General features: G+C 39.6%; 1 protein-coding gene across 3 annotated transcripts in view; it reads left to right on the top strand.

Moving 5' to 3' along the window:
• Positions 1–20,902, top strand: part of LOC136876445 (uncharacterized) — a 222,995-nt gene that overhangs the window by 168,183 nt on the left and 33,910 nt on the right. For 2 of the 3 annotated variants that reach the window (XM_067150421.2, XM_067150423.2), the window contains exons 5-9: positions 1,744–1,920; positions 9,247–9,658; positions 14,109–14,253; positions 15,513–15,703; positions 18,779–18,967. In XM_067150421.2, the coding sequence (XP_067006522.2) occupies positions 1,744–1,920; positions 9,247–9,658; positions 14,109–14,253; positions 15,513–15,703; positions 18,779–18,967 (1,114 nt within the window). Of the gene's footprint in view, positions 1–1,743; positions 1,921–9,246; positions 9,659–14,108; positions 14,254–15,512; positions 15,704–18,778; positions 18,980–20,902 lie in introns of all 3 variants that reach the window. The other variant, XM_067150422.2, reaches the window with a different exon arrangement.

Here is a 20,902-nt window from a genome sequence, read left to right as displayed (position 1 = left end):
TGTGTAGGCACTGCAAATCAAATTATTCAACGCCACAAACAGACTGGCTCGGTTTCATGTAGGGAAAAGGGAAACTGACAGAACAAAGAAAACTACACCAGCTAATGACTGCTTTCTTGTCGCAAAATAAAGTTGGGGTAATCACATTAACGAGTTAGTAAATAAAGGTTACAGATCTCTTCACATGATTATGAGGGTATTGAGGGGTTGTAGTAAGAATGTGAATGAGAGGGCATATAAGTCACTGGTAAGACCCTAATTAAACTATGGTCCCAGTATATGGGACCCTCCTCACCAGATTTACTTGATTCGGGAACTGGAAAAGATCCAAAGGATAGCAGTGCAATTTTGTTCTGGTGATTTCTGGCAAAAGGGTAGGGTTACCAAAATGTTCCCAACTTTGGGCTGGGAAGACTTGGGGTGTAAGGAGATGAGCTGCTTGACTAAGTAGTGTGTAATTCCAGTATAACTGGTCTGTTAGCTGAAAATTATAAATTTTCCAGCTAACTCGTTTTTGGTTGCAAGCATTTTGCCCCAGCGTGCCAATTTAGGCTGATCAGGTAGTTTCAAGCACACCTACAAGACACATGGCTAGTGCATGTAGTGGGGGCAACTGTACAGGCTGCTTGGAGCTTGGAAGGGGGGTGCCATTGCACTGAAATCCTTTAGAAAAGACTAGGTAAACAATTCGTAGGGAATCTGCTATCTGGGCGAAAGCCTTAAATGCCGATTAGTGGTGATTTTTGGTGATTTGAGATTGTCCTTGTCCTTTTGAGTCTTTTTGTCCTCATCTTCATTTCTGTTTCTTCCTCTTCTAACACTGGCCTGTCATTGTGTTAAAATTTTTCTAAAAAACCTGACGGTGATGAAACATTTGGTGTACACATTAATATTGTACTGTACTCAACTTTTATTAAAATGTTAAGTGAAAATATGTACATATATCTATCATTATCAAGTGGAGTGGCTGTGCTTGTTAACACGCTACAGTTGTATAGCCAGATTCTGCATTGGGAGATGCATGGGTTCGAATTCAGTCAGCTGTCCTGAGAATGGTTTACTCTGTTTCTCATTTCCAGGCAAATGGGACAGTTCCTATTCCTAAGCCACAGCTGATTCCTTCCACCTTCTTACCCAATTTCATTCACTATCGTTAATTTCATCTTCATTAGTTCCTCAACTGAGGCTGGCTTCAGGAAGGACATCCAGCCGTAAAAACATGCCATGTAAATTCATCTCATCTCATCCCCAACCCTGTATCAAGAAATGTGACTAAGACGTGTGTGTATTTTTTTTATTTACTTATTTGTTGATTTATTGATTTATTTATTGATGTATTGATGTATTTATAATAAGCTGGTGATTTCTTCTGGGTTACTAGGCCATAATCCACCTTTTGACAAATGTCACACTTAATGTGCAGCTTGCGTAGTCAAAATCTGAAAGAAGACCTGTACCGGTATTCAAGTTTATTCTGGTTCACAGTACTCAGAAGTAGGCATCAGCTCAGTCTGGTGTGGTGAATGCTTGCATCTCCACTTATATTAGAAGAGATCAGCTTCATCTAACCACTGTGTCTGGTGTATAGTATGTCAACACGTGAAAATGGCCTAAGATGCCAGGCAGTGTATTGCAACCGAAATGTATTTTAATCCTGTTAGTATTTATAGCTAGCATTGTACAAAACAGTAACAGTAGTAATATCTACTGATCACCCTGTAACTTCATGTTTCTGTGTTGCAGTCCTCTCGGCCAGACTCTGCGGCCGCTTATAGACAGTCTGAACAACGGAGCACGAGGAGTTGCATTTGGTCTGAACGCATACAACGGTCTGCAGAACTACCAGCCCCAACAGAGCCTCCGTCAGCGAGAAGACTCTCCCGACTTCCTAGAGCTTAACTCGGCAATTGAAGAAGCTAGGTAGTTATGTGTTGTAGAATCCACTATGATATGGCAATGCTTTCCCCAGAGATTTTCGTCAGCCGGGTGGCAGGATTTAGTAACTGGGCGTGGAATACTATGTAAAAAAATGAATATGATAAAATTTAAATCTATTCCCCTTACTTCATTAAAAATATTAGACAGGTAAATAACAGCAAAATTGAACTATTTTAGTGTTATTACCACGAACAAGACGCAACTTCTAGTATCCTACTGCTCGTTCATAATCATGTAACGCCGGAACTTACCACTCGGTTGCTGTGGAGTGTCATACGGGTTTATGAAGACATGCAGAATCGAGTGCTCGCATGCGATTCCACACTCATCCAGACACTGCTCGTGCAGGACACTACCTGATAGTCAAGCTAAACATTTTAACTCTGAAGTAATCGATGCAATTATGCTAACAATAATGATTTATCATTAAAATAAACAATTTTACATTATATAAACCTTAATTTGGAGCACCTAGCGACTTAAATATGTATTAATATTATGTAAATAACACATATCTAGGTTATGTTAGCCGGGCGGTCTGTAAAAATGGCAGGGCCGGGCCGTGCACCCATTAAAAAGGTCCTGAGGAGAACACTATGGTCTAAGCTTTTTCCTTTTATAATTATTGTCATACATACAACATCTCACAAGGGAGTTAGCACTAGTTGCGATCACAAGTAAGTGTGGTGAATGTGAAAGGGATTCTTGTTTTGATTACAAATCCGTAAAAGATGAGTGCCATCATCAGTTATATTTCAAGTTACACCTATTATTTGATGATTCACTCACAAGCAACCATACTTAACATTATATCATAATCACAGTCTGTTTAGACACAGTGTACATGTAATGTGATTTAATTAAGGATATTTTTCTGCTGTGGTAGATATATACCAAATTTAAGACCGCATGACAAAGTTACTAGACTGATATGTAAGGGCACCGGTATTGTGGAAGGTGTACACATTCTGCGTACCGAGACCACAAAACGGGGCTAAAAGTCAGGTTGTGAGTTTCACAAATAGGAAAAGTCCTCTGTTTTAATTACTGCGTTGATGGGGTGAAAGTTCCTTTTGGGGATCATTGTAAGTATCTAGGTGTCAATATAAGGAAAGATCTTCACTGGGGTAATCACATAAATGGGATTGTAAGTAAAGGGTACCGATCTCTGCACATGGTTATGAGGGTGTTTAGGGGTTGTAGTAAGGATGTAAAGGAGAGTGCATATTAGTCTCTGGTAAGACCCCAACTAGAGTATGGTTCCAGTGTATGGGACCCTCACCAGGATTACCTGATTCAAGAACTGGAAAAAATCCAAAGAAAAGCAGCTCGATTTGTTCTGGGTGATTTCCGACAAAGGAGTAGCGTTACAAAAATGTTGCAATGTTTGGGTTGGGAAGAATTGAGAGAAAGAAGAAGAGCTGCTCGACTAAGTGGTATGTTCCGAGCTGTCAGCGGAGAGATGGCGTGGAATGACATTAGTAGACGAATAGGTTTGAATGGCGTCTATAAAAGTAGGAAAGATCACAATATGAAGATAAAGTTGGAATTCAAGAGGACAAACTGGGGCAAATATTCATTTATAGGAAGGGGAGTTAGGGATTGGAATAACTTACCAAGGGAGATGTTCAATAAATTTCCAATTTCTTTGAAATCATTTCGGAAAAGGCTAGGAAAGCAACAGATAGGGAATCTGCCACCTGGGCGACTGCCCTAAATGCAGATCAGTATTGATTGATTGATTGAAAATCTGGTTCAAGTTGACTCAAAACCCAGCCTAGTCATGAAATAAATTGTTGCATAATTTTTTCAAGACATCTTGTCCCCACAAGCAACAAAAGAGTTTCTTCTCTGTGATAAACTCATATTCAGTGGAACCTCTATTCTCCATTTCTGGAGGGACCATGCAAATAAAACGTACACCACAGGAAAACCGAAAATCCAGGAATGAATGGAAACCATCAACAATTTGGCTAAACATCACAAAAATGAAATATGTATAATTATGTTTGTTGTTTGTCCGACCCTTGTCCTGTTTCCCTACGCAGTTGGGTATGAGGTGAGATGAATCTGCCGTGGTGGGTTTTTATGACCGGATGCCCTTCCTGACGTCAACCTCATCAGAGGAGTAATGAGATGAAATTAATGACGTGATATATGATAGCAGGGAGAGGGTGAAACCTGGTGCCGGCACATAGCCTACTCCTGTCGAATAGCACCAAAGGGTCTGCTCAAGGCTTAACGTCCCCATCCGATGGACGAATCACCATCAACAGGGTCATATGCCCTCGCTCCATATGAGCACTGCGGAGAGGTTTGGAATTTAATCCAGGTTTTTGGCACGCAATCTAGTGATTAGAAATTGTATACCACCACCTCCCCTACCCTGCCGGCCAACATTCTGATGGTGAAATTTTTTTCGACCAACGGGACTCGAACCGGCTAACCTCGGTGTCAGACCGTTTAGGCTTCAGCGCCTTAACGATCCACCAGGCGGGCATGAAATATGTATAATTATAATCTTACAAAAACTACCAAACCAAACCAAACCAAACCAAACCAAATTACAGCCCCAATGGTCTTTTGCCCACCAAGCGACCGCTGCTCAGCCCGAAGGCCTCCAGATTACGAGGTGACACATGGTTAGTGTGATGAATCCTCTCGGCCGTTATTCCTGGCTCTCTAGACTGGGGTCGCCATCTCACCATTAGATAGCTCCTCAATTTAAGCTAATCATGTAGGCTGAGTGGACCTGGAACCAGCCCTTAAAAAATGCCTGACCTGGCCGGGAATTGAACCCGGGTCCTCTGGATGAGAGGCAGGCAAGTTAGAGCACAAAACAGGCATCATACATTAGTTATCGGTACGCAAGTTCAAAATCTCGATACTTTATATTCAGTTTTACAGGGGAAGCTTTGTCAGTTCATCTTCGAAAAATCTAATAACAATATAGTAACTATTTCAATCCACCTATTCAATACAAATTGGTTTTATGTTGGTAGTTCAATGAACTACCAACATAAAACCAATTTGTATTGAATAGGTGGATTGAAATAGTTACTATATTGTAAGCATTTATAGGAAATTTCAATACGGGCCCAATCATGAGATTAGTTACGTGTAATAAATCTAATAACGCCAAGCCAAATGACAATCGGCCACAAGTAGTTTTTAATTCCCTCATCTAATAAAATAAAGCACATTAGATACAAAAGCACCCAACATGATGGTGAAATCCCTTTTCTTAATCTTCCATTGTAATTTGGTATCCAGTATACTGTTCAGTCAGTTTCTGGAAACTTGTACTGCGTGAAAAAAGTCTACAGATACTTAAAAAGTATTCGTACACTTCACATAATGCGAGAATGGGACGTACATGTGCATAGATTTAAGGGCAAATATCAAAAGGTAATATAAATAAATCACGGATTGCATAGTTTGGAATGTTAGTCATTTATTACCATCATTAATTGCTTACAATATGAAGGTACGCCTGAAACAAAAAAAAAAGGCAACCTCATTCCCTCTAAAGAATTACATCCGGAAAAAGTATTCGTACACCATATCCAGCCTGAGACATTTCTTCACTTTTCAATACTTCATCGGGTTCCCCTTTGCCTTTATTATTGCCTGCAGTCATACAGGGGTGGAAGCAACTACGTTCTCGGTAACCGATGATTCAATGTTGTTCCATTCTTCCAGTATGGCAGTTTGGAGATCATTCCTGTTGGAGATTACACTGGATCATAATTTTTTGTCCAATATCTCCCATACTTGCTCTGTCGGACTGATGTCGGGGGACTGAGGGGGTGTAGGAAATGTTTTGGCACATTGTAAAGTATCAACATCTTTGTATTATGGGCGGTGTGTATTGGATCATTGTCCAATGGTATAAATGTGTTTTGAGAATATTTATTTAGCATTTGTGATCCATGGTTCCATCTATAAAACACAAATTTCCAACACCGGCAGCACTCGTGGCCCCCCTAACAAGAATGGAGCCCCCTCCATGTTTGACTCTAGGAGTGAGATTTCTGGGTTCCAGTTCTGTGTTCAGTTTTTGCAACATTAATCTTCTCCCAACGGGGCCAAATAAGTTGTATTTACTTTCATCTGTGAAAAAAACACTTCCAAAATTCGTCTGTCTTATCCACATGTTTTAAAGCAAATTCTAGGTATTTCTTGTGGTTCCTTACACTAACAAAAAAATTTCTTCTAGACATTCAACCATCATACCCTGCTGTTTTCAAGGTATTTCACACAGTATCTGAACATACCTTAACTTCCCACTTCTCCAACTCGGCAGCAATCTGAGGGGCACTAGTTTTCGGATCCTTTTTCACAGTTCGAACAATAAACGCCCTGTCCCTCTGAGACAGTAGTAGGGAACGACCGCTTCTGGGCCTGTTCCATATACCTTGTCACACGGGACCTGTCATTGATGGATTGAACTGTCGACCGAGGTCGATTGATTATTTGTGAAATCTCAGGCAGGGATTTTGTTTCATTGTGAAGCTTGATACATAATTATTTTCTATTCCTCTTGTGTTGTTTCATGCTTTTTCGCCCCATTGTGCTTGTTTGGACCTTGTGTCAACTCATGGTGTACACAGTGATTGTACATGGACTGCAGTGCCACTGCATGTACATGGACCTGGGAAAGACCCTGCATGTGACTGTTTCTTGGTGTACGAATACTTTTACAAGGTGCATAATGTCAGAACCTGTACAATCAACAATCTAGACCTCTTGATGCAAAGAAATGGGGCAAAGGACGTTCAGACATTACGTCTCGTGCTATATTAATCCATACAGTCCCCGTCCAGAGATGGCGTGAATATATAAATAGTTAGCATTTTCACGACTACGAATACTTTTTCTAGTATCTGTACATAGACTTTTAGACTTATTTAAAGGTTATGTTGAACTCGACAACATGGTTTTGAATGTAAGTATTGATTCTCAAAAGTTCTCTAATGCATTATATTCAATTCCGTCTGTCACTAATCTAATCCAATCAAATTAAAAAGAGAAGGAAAAATCATAAAAACTTCAGAAATTACGGTTATTCGTGACCTTGAGCTCAGCTGGAAAGCGCGCTTGCTGCACATTCACAAATAAGTATACTTTGTCAATTTTATATATTTTTCATCTAAACAGTGTTATGTGGCTGAAGATGTTGATAATATACGAAACATGTACCACTTCTGACCATTAAAAATTGCCTTAAGCAATCATTGTATCGACTAGGTGGAAAATAAATAAATACTTATTTGTGAATCTATTGAAGTGCGATACGGACCATGAAGCTGATTTTATGTAATTCTTGCTGCACATGTCGGTACGAGTTGGAAATCATACAAACCATTTAAATGTAACGTGCGCAAATAAAACGACTGCGGTTTTTGATATTTTAACACGAAAACTTAAAATTCACAGTCTTGTATTAGGACCAAAACAGTAATAGGCAATCCCAAGATCTCCCATGGCTTTTTGTATGGAAGGTGCAACATCTGTTCTGGTCTCAAGAACATAATCGTGTACGATAATATTAAAATACTATATTTGTGTTAAGAAGGAGCAGTTTCGTTTCCTGCCTGAAAGCCCAGTTGCTATACAGTGCCCTGAGGAAAGTGCCGAAAACCTGTTCGACAATAGGCCTACAATTGAAAAATGTAAAAATACAAACATCTATCCATGGACATAATGTGGACGTTTTATTAGTGCGAACATTTGACCAAACTCATTCAGTCTTCAAGTAGAACTGTCAAAATGTACTGTCTCTCCTTACAATTGTTGTGGTCACTCTCTGCTTTATGATTTCCGAGATTCTTTAAACAATACCATCCAAATGCAATGCTAAGATGGTCCCTTATGCAAGTTAACCGCCGATCAGTTTTCCAAAACAGTGCTTGCTCTAATTATCGCAATGACGGGGTGTTAATGCCAAGATACATAAGTATGCCATAGTCGTCATTTCATGAAATACAGTTTATTGAAAAATGCTTGTTCGAGGAGTTAGTGTTGATGGGGCTAAAAATTCTGGACGGTTGATGCGGGAAATAGTTTTTTCAAGGAACGGATAAGGTGGGATTTTTACAGTGTGATTTAATTACGATGCTCGTGGGACCATGTAATTTGAATGCATAATCCGGGAAAACGTAGGTTCCGGGAACAGATAATCAAGATTCCACTTTAGATGCCTTGTGGTATCTTTAGCTCCCCAAAAATCTGTGAATTTCTCCAAAAAAAAAATTAACACTAAGGAGGACTGGAGGTCTATTGCTAAAGTTCTGCACGAGCAGCCATATTATTTCAAATTTCAAATATTTCAAAACAGAGTCGTAGATAGGATTAGAATACTGATAGCATAACCAACTTAATTTCTTTGTATTCACTAAATGCTAAAATGACAACCACTTAAATCGTACTGGTATGCTTTGTTTGATGCAACCTCCTCATACGGGAAGTGTTTGTTGTAGTCAAGAATAAATTGTGTGTGAACATCAAATTTATTATTCTGGTTTGTTCAAAGAAGTTTGAAACAAAAATATGACCTTGGCAACATTCATGCTTGCAAGGACTACTTTTTACCGAGCTCGATAGCTGCAGTCGCTGAAGTGCGGCCAGTATCCAGTATTCGGGAGATAGTAGGTTCGAATCCCATTGTTGGCAGCCCTGAAAATGGTTTTCCGTGGTTTCCCATTTTCACACCAGGCAAATGCTGGGGCTGTACCTTAATTAAGGCCACGGCTACTTCCTTCCCACTCCTAGCCCTTTCTCGTCCCATCGTCGCCATAAGACCTATCTCTGTCGGTGCGACATAAAGCAACTAGCAAAAAAAAAGACTATTTTACTCGCATGTTGAGAGTACTAGATGTAATTTAAAGAGCACCAAATTGAGAATGCCTGCTATAGATACTGCATGATATTTGTTGTATAGAAATGGCAAAATAAATTGTATATAATCTCAAGACATAGTAGAACTGAACTTCAGAAGGTGGTAGAACCTTCAAAGAATTTTTCTAGAAGAGCCCATATAATATATATGCTTAGCTTTATTTAGGAGTACAGGATCATCAGTCCTCATTGTCTGCAGCTAACCCTGTAGTAATGTTAGGTATCACTTTCCCAGTTGATGGTTCCCTGATATACAATAAAGCGTTTACTAGAGCAGTCATTCTAATTGCAAAAATACTAGTTTAAATTTATCTTTTAAGTGGAGATGGAGTGGTGGTGGTCATGGAGTGTACAATGTTAAGCTCAAACTAATTTGATTCTTATGGTATTTTTTTCTTCTTGTGTTAGGCGAAACTCGATCGCACTAGAAGAACGTCGAAACGAGATCAACGAGAAGTTAGCGAAGAAGGATCGTAAGAAGAAAAAGAAGAAGAAGAAGAAGCACCAGCGAGAGAACCAGCAGGAGAGCGAGGGCAGTAGTTCGGCTGAGCTGACTTTGACGAGTAGTGCGGGCAGTTCAACAGAGTTAACCCCGGCAAGCAGTCCCGGCAGTTCGAGACCGCCCAGCGGCAGCCGGCAGACTAAGATGGCTGACGAGGTAATCGAGCTGAGTCCGCCCGAGGAACAGCAGGCACCCGAGCCTGCACAACAAAAGACTGCTGAGGAAGTGGAGGCGGAGATAGAGGCGGCAGAAAAGAAGGAACGAGAGGAGAAGAAAAAACAGAGGGAGCCACCCGTTATCTTCAAGGATGCTGTTGATGTAAGTGAACTTCTGTAAAATTTTGTAGGAAGGATGGATTAGATAGTATCTCAGTAGAAACAGACATCCACATTCAAACAGCCCGGATTAATTATACAGCCCTGAAGAGGGTTTTCCGTGGTTTCCCATTTTCACACCAGGTAAATCCTGGGGCTGTACCTTTAGGCCACAGTTGTTGTTGTTGTTGTTGTTGTTTCCTTCCTACACCTAGCCTTTTTCTATACTGTTATCGCCGAAAGACTGTGCCGGTGCGATGTATAGCACACTGTAAAAGAAAATTAGATCTTATGGTTGAGCAGATGATGAGTTAACTCTAATGTAGTGTGATCTGCATGGGCTGTGCAGCCTGTACTCACGGTTGAATGGCAAAATAAGTTTACGTTTCAACAAACTATAACTTTCAAAGCTTGAATTGCTGGCTAATATTACAAAAAAGAATTACTTGAAAACACACACATTCAGTCATAAAAACGTATAGGGTGTTGACTTGAGTAACTTCAGAACCATTCATACAAAGCTGTAGGAAATTCCCAATTGCTGAGAAAGCTGCTGAAGAGGTTTTCTAGGTGGATCCCGATGTCATGAAGAACTACTTCTGTGAGCACTGTGTGTTGTCTTCGCTTCTTATCTCGAAGAGGTTTCCTTTCCTGAAATTCGTTAACTAGTTTATGAATTGCCGTATAGCTGGGAACTCATTCATCAGGCAATTTTTATTGAGATAGTCTCAAAGAGCCAATTCTGTATGTTCATATATATAAATTGTAAATAATCACTTGTGGAATACAATACTTGGCCTGTTGCTAGCTATAACTTTCTTAGCACACGACTGTACAGCATCTGTTTAGCTCAGTCTGATAACAGTAACGTAGCCAGGATTGGCCAATGGGGGATTGGGTAGAGTTACAAAATGCTGATAGAACATAATGAAGGTTTGTGTGTAGTGCGAACATGCATGACTTGCCTATATAAAGACACTGATACAAGTGAAATATGTTGATATTCAGATTGCAGTACACTGCAAAATCTTACATTAAAATAAAGAACTAGAACAATACAATCAAGGTGAATAGTTTAACAGCAAATTGTATATTCAGTTTACAATCCAAAATCCAATTTTTGAGGCTTCTTAGAAAATAAATTCAACAGATCTGTTGGTTTTACACTTATGCCTCTAAATGTTTGTTTAGTTTATAGTTATGTCATCTTAATAATTGAGACATTCTATCTTGTTATCAGAGCCAAATAAGAAAATCCAAAGAAACAACATGGTGGAATGAGGATGTAAAAGCTGCTGTCAAAGCTAGAAATGGCGCAAGAAGAGATTTGTACCGTGCCAGAGGGCAAGGAAATCCAAGTGAAATCAAGGATGAACTATCATTTTACAGAGAAAAAGGATTACAGGTCAAAATAATAGTTGACATTGGGAAATGAAAATGCAAAGAAGACATTGCCAATAGAATAGGGCAAGACAAACACAAGAAGCTCCTGTATAGTATTGTTAAAAACAGAAGAAATTATAATAGTACTATCAACACAGTAGAGCTTCCAAACGGTGAGGAACTAGGAATGAAAATGAAATATTACAGGACTTCAGTAGATATTTCAATCACTTACTGAACTGTAATACAACTGATGACACACAAGATGGCCCTCTAAACCCTATAAATTATAATGTAGAAAGTTTGACCTGGCTGGAAGTGGAGACAGCAATATGTAAAATGTAAAACGACAAGTCTGCAGATTGTATGAGTTCAGTATGGGCCTGATCAAAGCACTTAGAGAACCTGGAATACAATGGTTGTACAGAGTACTAAATAAAATTAGGGAAAAAAATGAAATTATTCACTAACTGGAGACAAGGAGTGATTATTCCACTATTCAAGAAAGGTGATCGAAAGAAGTGTAACAACTATATTTAGATGATGTTGAATGAGAATCACTTCTTAAACAAATTTAAGATCACCCCCTGTGGGTGGGGGACGCAGATGAAGAATACACCCATGGTATCCCCTGCCTATCGTAAGAGGTGAGTTGAAAGGGGGCCCCAGGGGCTGTCAACTTAGGAGCGCGGGTGGGCGACCATGGGACCCTTAGCTGAGTCTTGGTATTGCTTCCACTTACTTATGCCTGGATCCTCACTTTCATCTATTGTCTGACCTCTCTTGGTCAACTCTTGTTCTTTTCCAACCCAAGCAGTATTAGAGCATTCTAGGCAGTCTTTCATTTTCACACCATTTGTGGCTCCCATCTTTCTTTGTCTCGTATTTCGTTTTTCGAAGTGTTGGATCCTTCTTTTTTTCTTTATTCTTTCTTTCTACCCCCTGTGGTTGGGAGTCGTGAACGAAGAGTACACCCACGGTATCCCTACCAATAAGTGATGAAAACCATGGATCTGTGTTGCCTGAGAGTAATACCATTATGGGAGGAACACCATGGGTTTGTGTTGCCTGTGGGCATTACCATAATATGTGATACACCGTGGTTTTAAAATGATTACTGCCACTATGCGAGCAGCACTATGAGTATACATGGCTTGTGATTAGTTCCACCAAGCAAGGAACACCACGGGAATACTGGGGCCTGTGATTAGTCCCAATATATGAGGAACACCCTGGGTCTGCGTTTTGCGAGTAGTACCCTTTTGTGTGAAACACCATAGGTTTGTGTTACCTGCGAGTGGTGCCATTGTGTGTGACATACATTGGGTCTACGTTACCTGTGATTTGTACCACTATAAGAGGAACACCATGTTTCTGCTTTACCAGTGATTAGTACCATTATGAGGGGCCAGTGACCTGGATTTTGGACCCCTTTAGATAAGTATCATCCCATTATTTAAGGCATTGTTAACTGGATCCACTATTGTTTTTGTTTCACGATCATTTTTTCATCATCATTAGTTTTAGATTCTAATCAATGGATACATTTTCAAGTTTTATTTTTCATTTTGTTCACTTTGTACCATTTGCAACCGATGACCTAGCTGTTAGGCCCCTTTAAAGAACAAACATAATCATCATCATCAAATTTAAGATCTTAAAGTATTATCTTTTTCTTTCTTAAATGATTAAATGCTATTTTATACAAGAGGTTCTCATCTGTAATTTTTTTCATGAAACTTGATTCAAAGTGATTTTTTGAGCAAGATAAATTTCTATGCTTTCTAAAATATTTATTAATTTTTCCTTTTTGGTCGAATGTATTAATTCCATATCATTAGAAATGTCTGTAAATTTAGGATTCTATTCAACCATATGTACGAAGTATTCATATGGCCAAATAGTCCAGGCACAACTTTGGAAGCAAATACTTCACTGCTTCATGGAGCAACCCTTGCTCTTGTTTATTCTGCAGCGAAATACTGCTTACTTGTTTGAATTTGCAGGAGTCACACCAGTAAGTTTGATGTACAGTTAAATGTATCCATGAGAACTCTCAGTTGTACCGTAAGACCTACTCTGTTGAATTGGCTTCCAGTTCTGACATCTATTCCTCTCATCTCTGTAGCAAGGCAGTGCTTCTGAAAGAGTGGAGAAAAGTCTCTAAGGATGATTCCATCCTTTTATATGCAGACTTTTAATCTTTACCTGTGAAGTAGCTAAGGTCCAGAAGACCAGCATATGAACAAGCAACACATCTGCTGGAAATTGGGTTTGACCCGATGGTGGAATGGGCACAAGAATAGCTGGGAGCAAATCGCCATAACCAGAAACTAATCAGCAATCCATCTGCTGACGTGGCCTGATTTCCATCAACCAAGACAGATATGGGTACAGCTAAAATGATGCCATGCTGGTCAAGGAATGTGCAGGCATCTGAAGCACAAGTAGGGTTTCTGCAGGAACAATCTATGTAACTGTGGTGTAGTCCAGCAAGTACACCACATAGTAGAGGAATGCCCCAAGAGATGATTTCCTGGTAGGTTACATGTCCTACATTGGGCAGAAGAGGAGGCCATTGAATGGATCAAGTCCTGGGACTTAGTTGTCTGTTTCTGGAACCTTTCAATGATTGTATATATTGTGTAAATCTGTAATCTTATTTTGTAGTTGTATAATGATGCATAGCCAGCCTTGTGATCTAGGGGTGGGGTGCCTGCCTCTCACCTGGAGGCCCCAGGTTCAATTCCCAGTCAAGTTGGAGATTTTTACCTGGATCTGAGGGCTAGTTTGAGATCCACTCAGCCTACGTGATTACAGTTCAGAAGTTGAGATAGCATCCTTGTCTAGAAAGCCACGAATAACAGCCGAGGGGATTTGTCGTGCTGACCACACTTTGCCTCGTAATCTGCAGGCCTTCGGGCTGAGCAGCGGTTGCTTGGTAGACTAAGGCTCATCAGGGCTGTAACACCATGGGGTTTTTTTGTTTGTTTTGTTTGTTTGTATAATGAGGCATATAGTTGAAATAATTTTTCCAGAAACTGAACTATGTTGTAATTTCTCTTGTCTAGGTACGTGTGGAGTTCGATGCTTTTGTTGGACTTGTTGATGGCATCCTCAGTCCTGAGGAACAGCAGTCTCTGGAGGAGCTTCACCAGTACATGCTTGAGGACGAAGGCTCATGGGCGTTAGGTGATGGCTTCCTCAACTTTGTGGGTAAGGAGGCTCTTACAAGGTTTATATTATTGGGGTCAGTCCATGGACTGGTTTGATGCAGCTGATGCCACCTTGTCCCGTGCTAACTTTTTCATTTCTGCACAACTTCCACATCCTACAGCTACTTTAATCAATCATATTCATGCTGTGGTGTACCCCTACTGATTTCACTGCCTACACTTCCTTTGAAGCTAACTGAGTAAGTCCTGGATGTCTCAAGGGGGTAGGTTTGTGTGTGTGCCTGTCCCTGCACATGCACTATCAATCTGTGTCGTCTTGTGGTCAAATTCTACCAAATCATTCTTGTCTTACCAACTTGATTCAGTATTTGTTCATTTGTGATCGGATCTACCCATTTCACTTTCAGCATCTTTTGCAGTACCATGTTTTGAAACCTCCTATTTTCTTTCTGTGCTAGTTATTGGCCATATGATGCTATGCTGCACACAAGTCTTCAAAAACATGCCTCTAAAATGCATATCTTCATTTGAAGTGAGCAAATTTCTCTTCATAAGATCTCTCTTACTTATACAAGTCTGAGTGTTATCTTTTCTTCATTTCTGCCACTGCTAGTGCTCTCCTAGCCAAGTAAAAGTATTCATCTACCTCCTTTAAGACTTCGGTTCCTAATGTAATATTTCTCAGTTTTATTCAAATGCCTTCCATAACCTTTCTTTCGAATATATATTTTCAGCTTCTCCAAAACTGTGTCCACACTGTTCAGTGATTTCCCTAGGTCATCTTAAAATAACAATATCATTGGTAAATCTCAAGAGTTCCTTAAACTGTGGTTCCTCTCTCAAATTCGTCCTTGATTACCTTCACTGCCTGTTCTATAGGCCTATACTGGTACTATAAATATTGAAATGGAAGAGAGACAGACTGCAACAATAATTCTTTCTTTTCTGCATAGCTGCTTCTTTTTCATAGTCTGATTCTTGTCTCTGCAGATATCTTTTTTTCACATATTGTATATAACCTTTTTTCCTCAGGTATTTACCTTCGGAATCTGAAATAGCTTTGTCTATTCAGTGTTATGAAATGTTTTTTAAAGTCTACAAATGCCATGTATATGGGCTTGTCTTTCTTAATTCAATCCTCTCACATTAGATGTAGAGTGAGTATTGCTTTGCATGTTTTCCTACATTTTTTTGAAGCCAAACCGATCCTCTCGCAACTGAGCTTCAACTTGTCTCTCCATTCTTCTGTAAATTATATGTGTTGGTATTACTAATTAATGACTTTCGTATGACTTGCAGGAAGACTATTGCACGACAAATCCCTGAAACCTGAGATTCGAGTGAGATTACTCAACGTGCTGGCAGCGGCGGCCCTCAAGGATGATGTGATCCTACTTCTACACCAAGACCGCAGGGAACACGTCCTCATGAATTATGCACATGATGTGGACCGACTGACACTGGACGAGCAGAAGTCTCTTGCACTCTTTGTAAGTAACATCAGTTCACGTAAGGAAACTATGCACAAGATGTATTACATACCCATAGCAACTTACAGAGCAGAAACTTGGACAGTGACAAAGAAATTGAGAGTTGAATACAGGCAGCTGAAATGAAGTTCTTGAGGAGTATGATACAGAAGAATAGAAGAGATAAAATAAGGAATGAGAAAATCTGGGAAGAAATTGGAGTGGAAAAAATGAATGATAGAATAGAGAAGAGCCGACTAAAATGGTTTGGGCACATAAAGCGAATGAGTGATGAAAATATGTCAAAAAAGGTGATGGAAATGCAAATGCAAGGAAGGAGAGGCCACGGACAACCACGATTGAGATGGAAGGACACAATCTAACGCAGTATTAGAGAAAGAAACCTGGACTGGGACACAGTGTTGGAGAAGGAGTGGTGGAAAGACCGAAGAAAATGGAGAGGAACCATATTTACCCCTACCCGGCTACAGCTGGATAATGGAAAATGATGATGATGATGATGAATCAATGGAAATGAACAAACAAGTGACAAATCAATTCATATATAGAAAGAATAATCACAATTACAGGTCAATGTGGGAAGAGGGAGCAATGGAAATAGGGGACGAGGGTAAACACAAAAATATCAAAGGGCAGAGTCAACTGGGGGATACGAGGGATAGCTGATGTTGAGCTGAATAATTCCTTGACCTCAAAACAGTACTAGCCTTACCCTAAGATTAGAAGTCACAAGGTGGTAGTCACCTGTGTTGATTTTAGGAAGGCCTGCAACTCCGTGGACAGACAAACCCTCAATAAAATTTTAGAGGATTTAGGACTGGACAACAAAACCTGAAGACTCGTTCTACAAACTCTGACTGACACACTACAAGGTTAAATTTGGTGGCAAAATCTCAGATACTTTTGAAATTGAAATGGACTTCCCCTACCCCTTTCCAACTGCATGCTTGAAATAAGTAACGAGAGAATAGTACAAGGAACTGGTCAGCTTGGGCGTCTGAAGTGGGGTATACCTGGGTCACAAGAGGGAAGAGCTAAGAGTAGATTGTCTGACCTTTGCAGACGACATGCCACTAATCATTGAATCTCTGGAAATAGCAGCAATTGAGATCAATTGTCTCGGAGGACAGGCAGCCAAAGTGGGACTCCCAAGTGTCACTGGAGAAAGCAGAGTATTTTACCAACTTCAAAGAGGCTGACAGAGAAATGTCACTAGAACAGGGTAAAATCAAGCGAGTGGAGAAATTTAAGTACCATGGTACCTGATTGAATACAGCATGTCAGAGAAAGCAGCCCTCTCTGCAACAGTTAACAAGATGGAACTGTCCTAGTGACTAATTCGAAACACTACAAGTGATGCCTGTCATGCAATCTGAAGCTGAAACATAATCCTACAATCATCTACCCAGAAAAGGCTTGATTAAAATACTGGAAATCAGAGAGGAGAAGAATTCTCTGAAAGGTTCGGCCTGGTACTAGAAGATAGGGAATACCAGAGACAACATAATTCAGATCTCTACTTCCAGATAGACAGGCTCTCTGACTGTGTCAGGAAAAGGAGGGTAGCTTTCTGTTGTCATGTGGCAAGATTGTCTCCCAACAGACTGACCAACTGCCTTTCACCTTCTGGCAAAACAAGGAGTCCATACCACCTGGTTGACAGAGGCTGAGAATGACATAAAGAACTGGGGCCAACGGACCTGTAAAACAGATAGGCTGGAAGACATCCTGAAGAAAGTCTGTGGTTTCATGAAAAACTACTGAAGAAGAAAGGTACCTCCTGGTCGGCGGAGAGAAAGGAGCTACACCTGGCGAAGATGCAACAATACTGAGTATTGATCAAAGTACAACAGTTGAAGAACTGTGGTTCCAAGCAGGCCTATTTGAGAGGTGGTGGTGGTGGTCCCCTAGGGATTCCCATTTCATTGCCTCTTAAGACAGGCAGTAGATATTGTGGATGTTTTCTGCTGCCCTTGCCTGTTTCGTCATATACAGTTCACATCATTTAGATACTAATTTACAGATGGCAGAACATAACTGACAATCTTTACCGTATTTCTCAATAATAATAGTATGAAACATGATGACAATTTTTTGGGTAAAGCAGCTTTTATCACATCCTGTGAAGAGTAGAAACTGGTCTATATGTAATTCAAGGGGGACAATTTGAACTACCTGTAATTCAGAATTACTTTTCAGATCTCATTTTTTAAACAATTTTTTAGTGAAAAATAAAATTTTACATAAATTTTACTTTAATGTAGATTTTAAGCACACACCAACAACTTTCTTTCTTCACTCTGATACTTTTTCTAAAATGTAAAATGTCGTTAAACATTACTTAATTTAGAAAAAATGTGTGGAAAAGTAATTATAAATAGCCGCAAATGTAAATGTAAAATAAAGCAAGACAATTTGCATTATCTCCTTTTGATCATACTTTTTTCTTGTAGAGAGAAGTATTTTTGTTTGCTGTCATTATGGCTACTGTACACACATAATCTGTTTTGATGCAAGAATGAATAAACTTTCATTGCCATGTTATGTAGCAAAAATTTCACCTCACAGTATTTACTTTGTACACCAGCATTGTTTCCTAGCCTCCGTGGCTCAGGTTGCAGCGCGGCGACCTCTCGCCACTGGATACTGCGGTTCAAATCCTGCGTGATAGTTGTGCTGGACAAAGCAGAGGCAAGGCAGGATTTTCTCCGGGTACTCCGGTTTTCCCTGTCATCTTTCATTTCAGCAACACTCTCCATTAACATTTAAAGTTATCTGTCAGTCATTTATCATTGCCCCAGAGGAGTGTAACAGGCTTTGGCAACCGGCACATTTCCTATCCTCGCCGCTAGATGGGGCTTCATTCATTCTATTCCTGACCTGGTCGAATGACTGGAAACAGGCTGTGGATTTTCATTCATTGTTTTCTAGCTGAGAGACATATTCAGACCTGAAATGTTTAGTATTGTAAATCCTGTCAGATACAGTTCTCTTGAGACTATGACCATCATGTTTACTTTGTGTTTTTAGTTTCCTTTGTAAATGAGAATGAAAAATATATTTTCTCTGTTGTAGATGTGCAACATGTTCGAGAACCTCAGCAGTTCCGAGTGGATGTTGTACATCTCTGAGTGGCAATACTGTAATGCTACCATCAGTAACATCCGGGTAACCACCAAGGTGGCTGTCCACTGCCTGCTGTCGGAACAGCCTGAGTTGCAGGATCGTGGCTCTGCCATCATCCACAATTTGGCGTGCAAGGAGGTAAAAACTGTGGTCTGTATCCTTCCCTTCCCACCTGCACCTGCACCGTTCCCTAACAGTGTGTAGCTTCTGTTGTGTCTGTAGCTAGAACACTGCTAACATTCGGCTCTTGTGTGTGTCTTGTTGCTGTCAAGGTAAGTATCCATTTCATTTATTTTACATTTTTGTATGTTCTTGTGTTTTCCGTTTGTTTTCGTTTTCCCTACCCTATCCTATTTTGTTTACTTTTTAATTTAGTGTGTTGGCTTTGATACTAGACTTAGGGGTGTGAAGAAAACTTAAAACGTGCATCTATATAATACTTTTTTTAAATGAAAACTAAAGTTAGTCAGACCGGCCATTCTATCCGGTCGATTTCCTTCATTTTTCTTTTAACTGAAAGGTATTCATGCACAGATTTGTCATCAGGTACTATAAATCAGCTAACCTCCACCTTCCTCAAATTATTTTATTTTTCAATTTTTTTGTCTCTTTGAAGTAATCAGAATTTGTTTTGGGCAAAGAACACTCAGTGGATCAAGCTCTTTCATTTCAGCTCTTAACTATTCAAATTGGTTGATTCTGAGGAATGTTATGAGTGCACATTCAATGTCTCATTTCTTCAACATTTTTTTTCATTGAAGCAGACATATCTTTCATTCTAATTGAGGTACGCAGTTTGTTTTGGTCTAAAAACACTCAGTGAATCAAGCGCTTTCTTTTGAGGTAGTAACTACTTGAATTGGTAGATTCGAAGAAAAGTTATGAGTACATTTGTCTCCATGACAAAGATCTTTGAAGGACTTTTTAACAGTTCCGACGCGTAGTGTTGTTCCAAGGAACGTTTAATTCAATTTCTTTGTGTGATGTATTTTAAAGTGTTTTGTTGACATAATATTACATTCTATTATCACAGCAGATCATGTGCTTTATTTCATTAACTCGAAACTTTGCAAATACATCCATGAGGAGAGTAACAAAACACCATAATTTGTACATTGCGGGCGGAGCCATCGGGAAACTGCTAGTAAGTTATGATTTGAGTAGGTGAGCATATGTACTACTACTACTACTACTACTACTAATACTACTACTACTACTACTACTACTACTTTTTTTTTCTCTTCTTCATCAGGCCCATTAAGGTATGTTGGTATCAACATTTCTGTTTTGATGACATTAAGTAGGCCTGTCCATTGCTTTATATTGCGCAACCACAATATTCTTCACCTCTTTTCCCTATTTTGCCTTCGACTTACCCTTCTGTAGTCAACTATAGAAGGTAATATTTGGTATTCAGATGTTGGGCAACTTTAAATAACAAGCAACAAGGTAATCAGGTTAGTTACGTCCCAGAATACAATTTTCTTTTCTTCACTGTAATAAATAGTTCTCAATCTTTATACATTTTAAGATTTATTCATTAGCTACTCTCACTATCCATGGAATTTTAATCACCCTGTGGTAAGTCCACATCTCAAAGGCCTCAATCTTCTTCTTTGTAGCCATTTATAGTTCTCCTCTCTCAATGTCATACAGAAATATACAGCAGATGTAACATTTGACAAATAGTACCTTAAGATTGATATCCAAATCTGTACTTGTAAGGACTTCCTTGAATTTCATGAAAGCACAACGGCCATTCTCTATACAGCATTTTATCTCCTTGTCCAATATCCAGTTGTTACAAAACCTTCTTCCAATGTCCATGATCATCATCATCATCATCATTGTTGTTGTCGTCCTCATCATCATCATTCCCCTTGCCCAGTTTGATCTTGGATTGGGTTGTGGATCCTTGATCTCCATCTCTGTCTGTCTTTCTACTATTCTTCATCAAACATATCTTGAAAATTTGTCACTGTCTTCCTTACCTGTTGTTCAGTTCATTCTTTCCATCATTTCCCTCTAAAGTCCAGTTCAAGCATCGACTTCGGCAGTGGCGTATGCTGGGAT

Source organism: Anabrus simplex, chromosome 6, assembly GCF_040414725.1.
Source record: "Anabrus simplex isolate iqAnaSimp1 chromosome 6, ASM4041472v1, whole genome shotgun sequence".
NCBI classification, from domain to species: Eukaryota; Metazoa; Arthropoda; class Insecta; order Orthoptera; family Tettigoniidae; genus Anabrus; species Anabrus simplex.
This window is presented reverse-complemented; position numbering and strand designations above follow the sequence as displayed.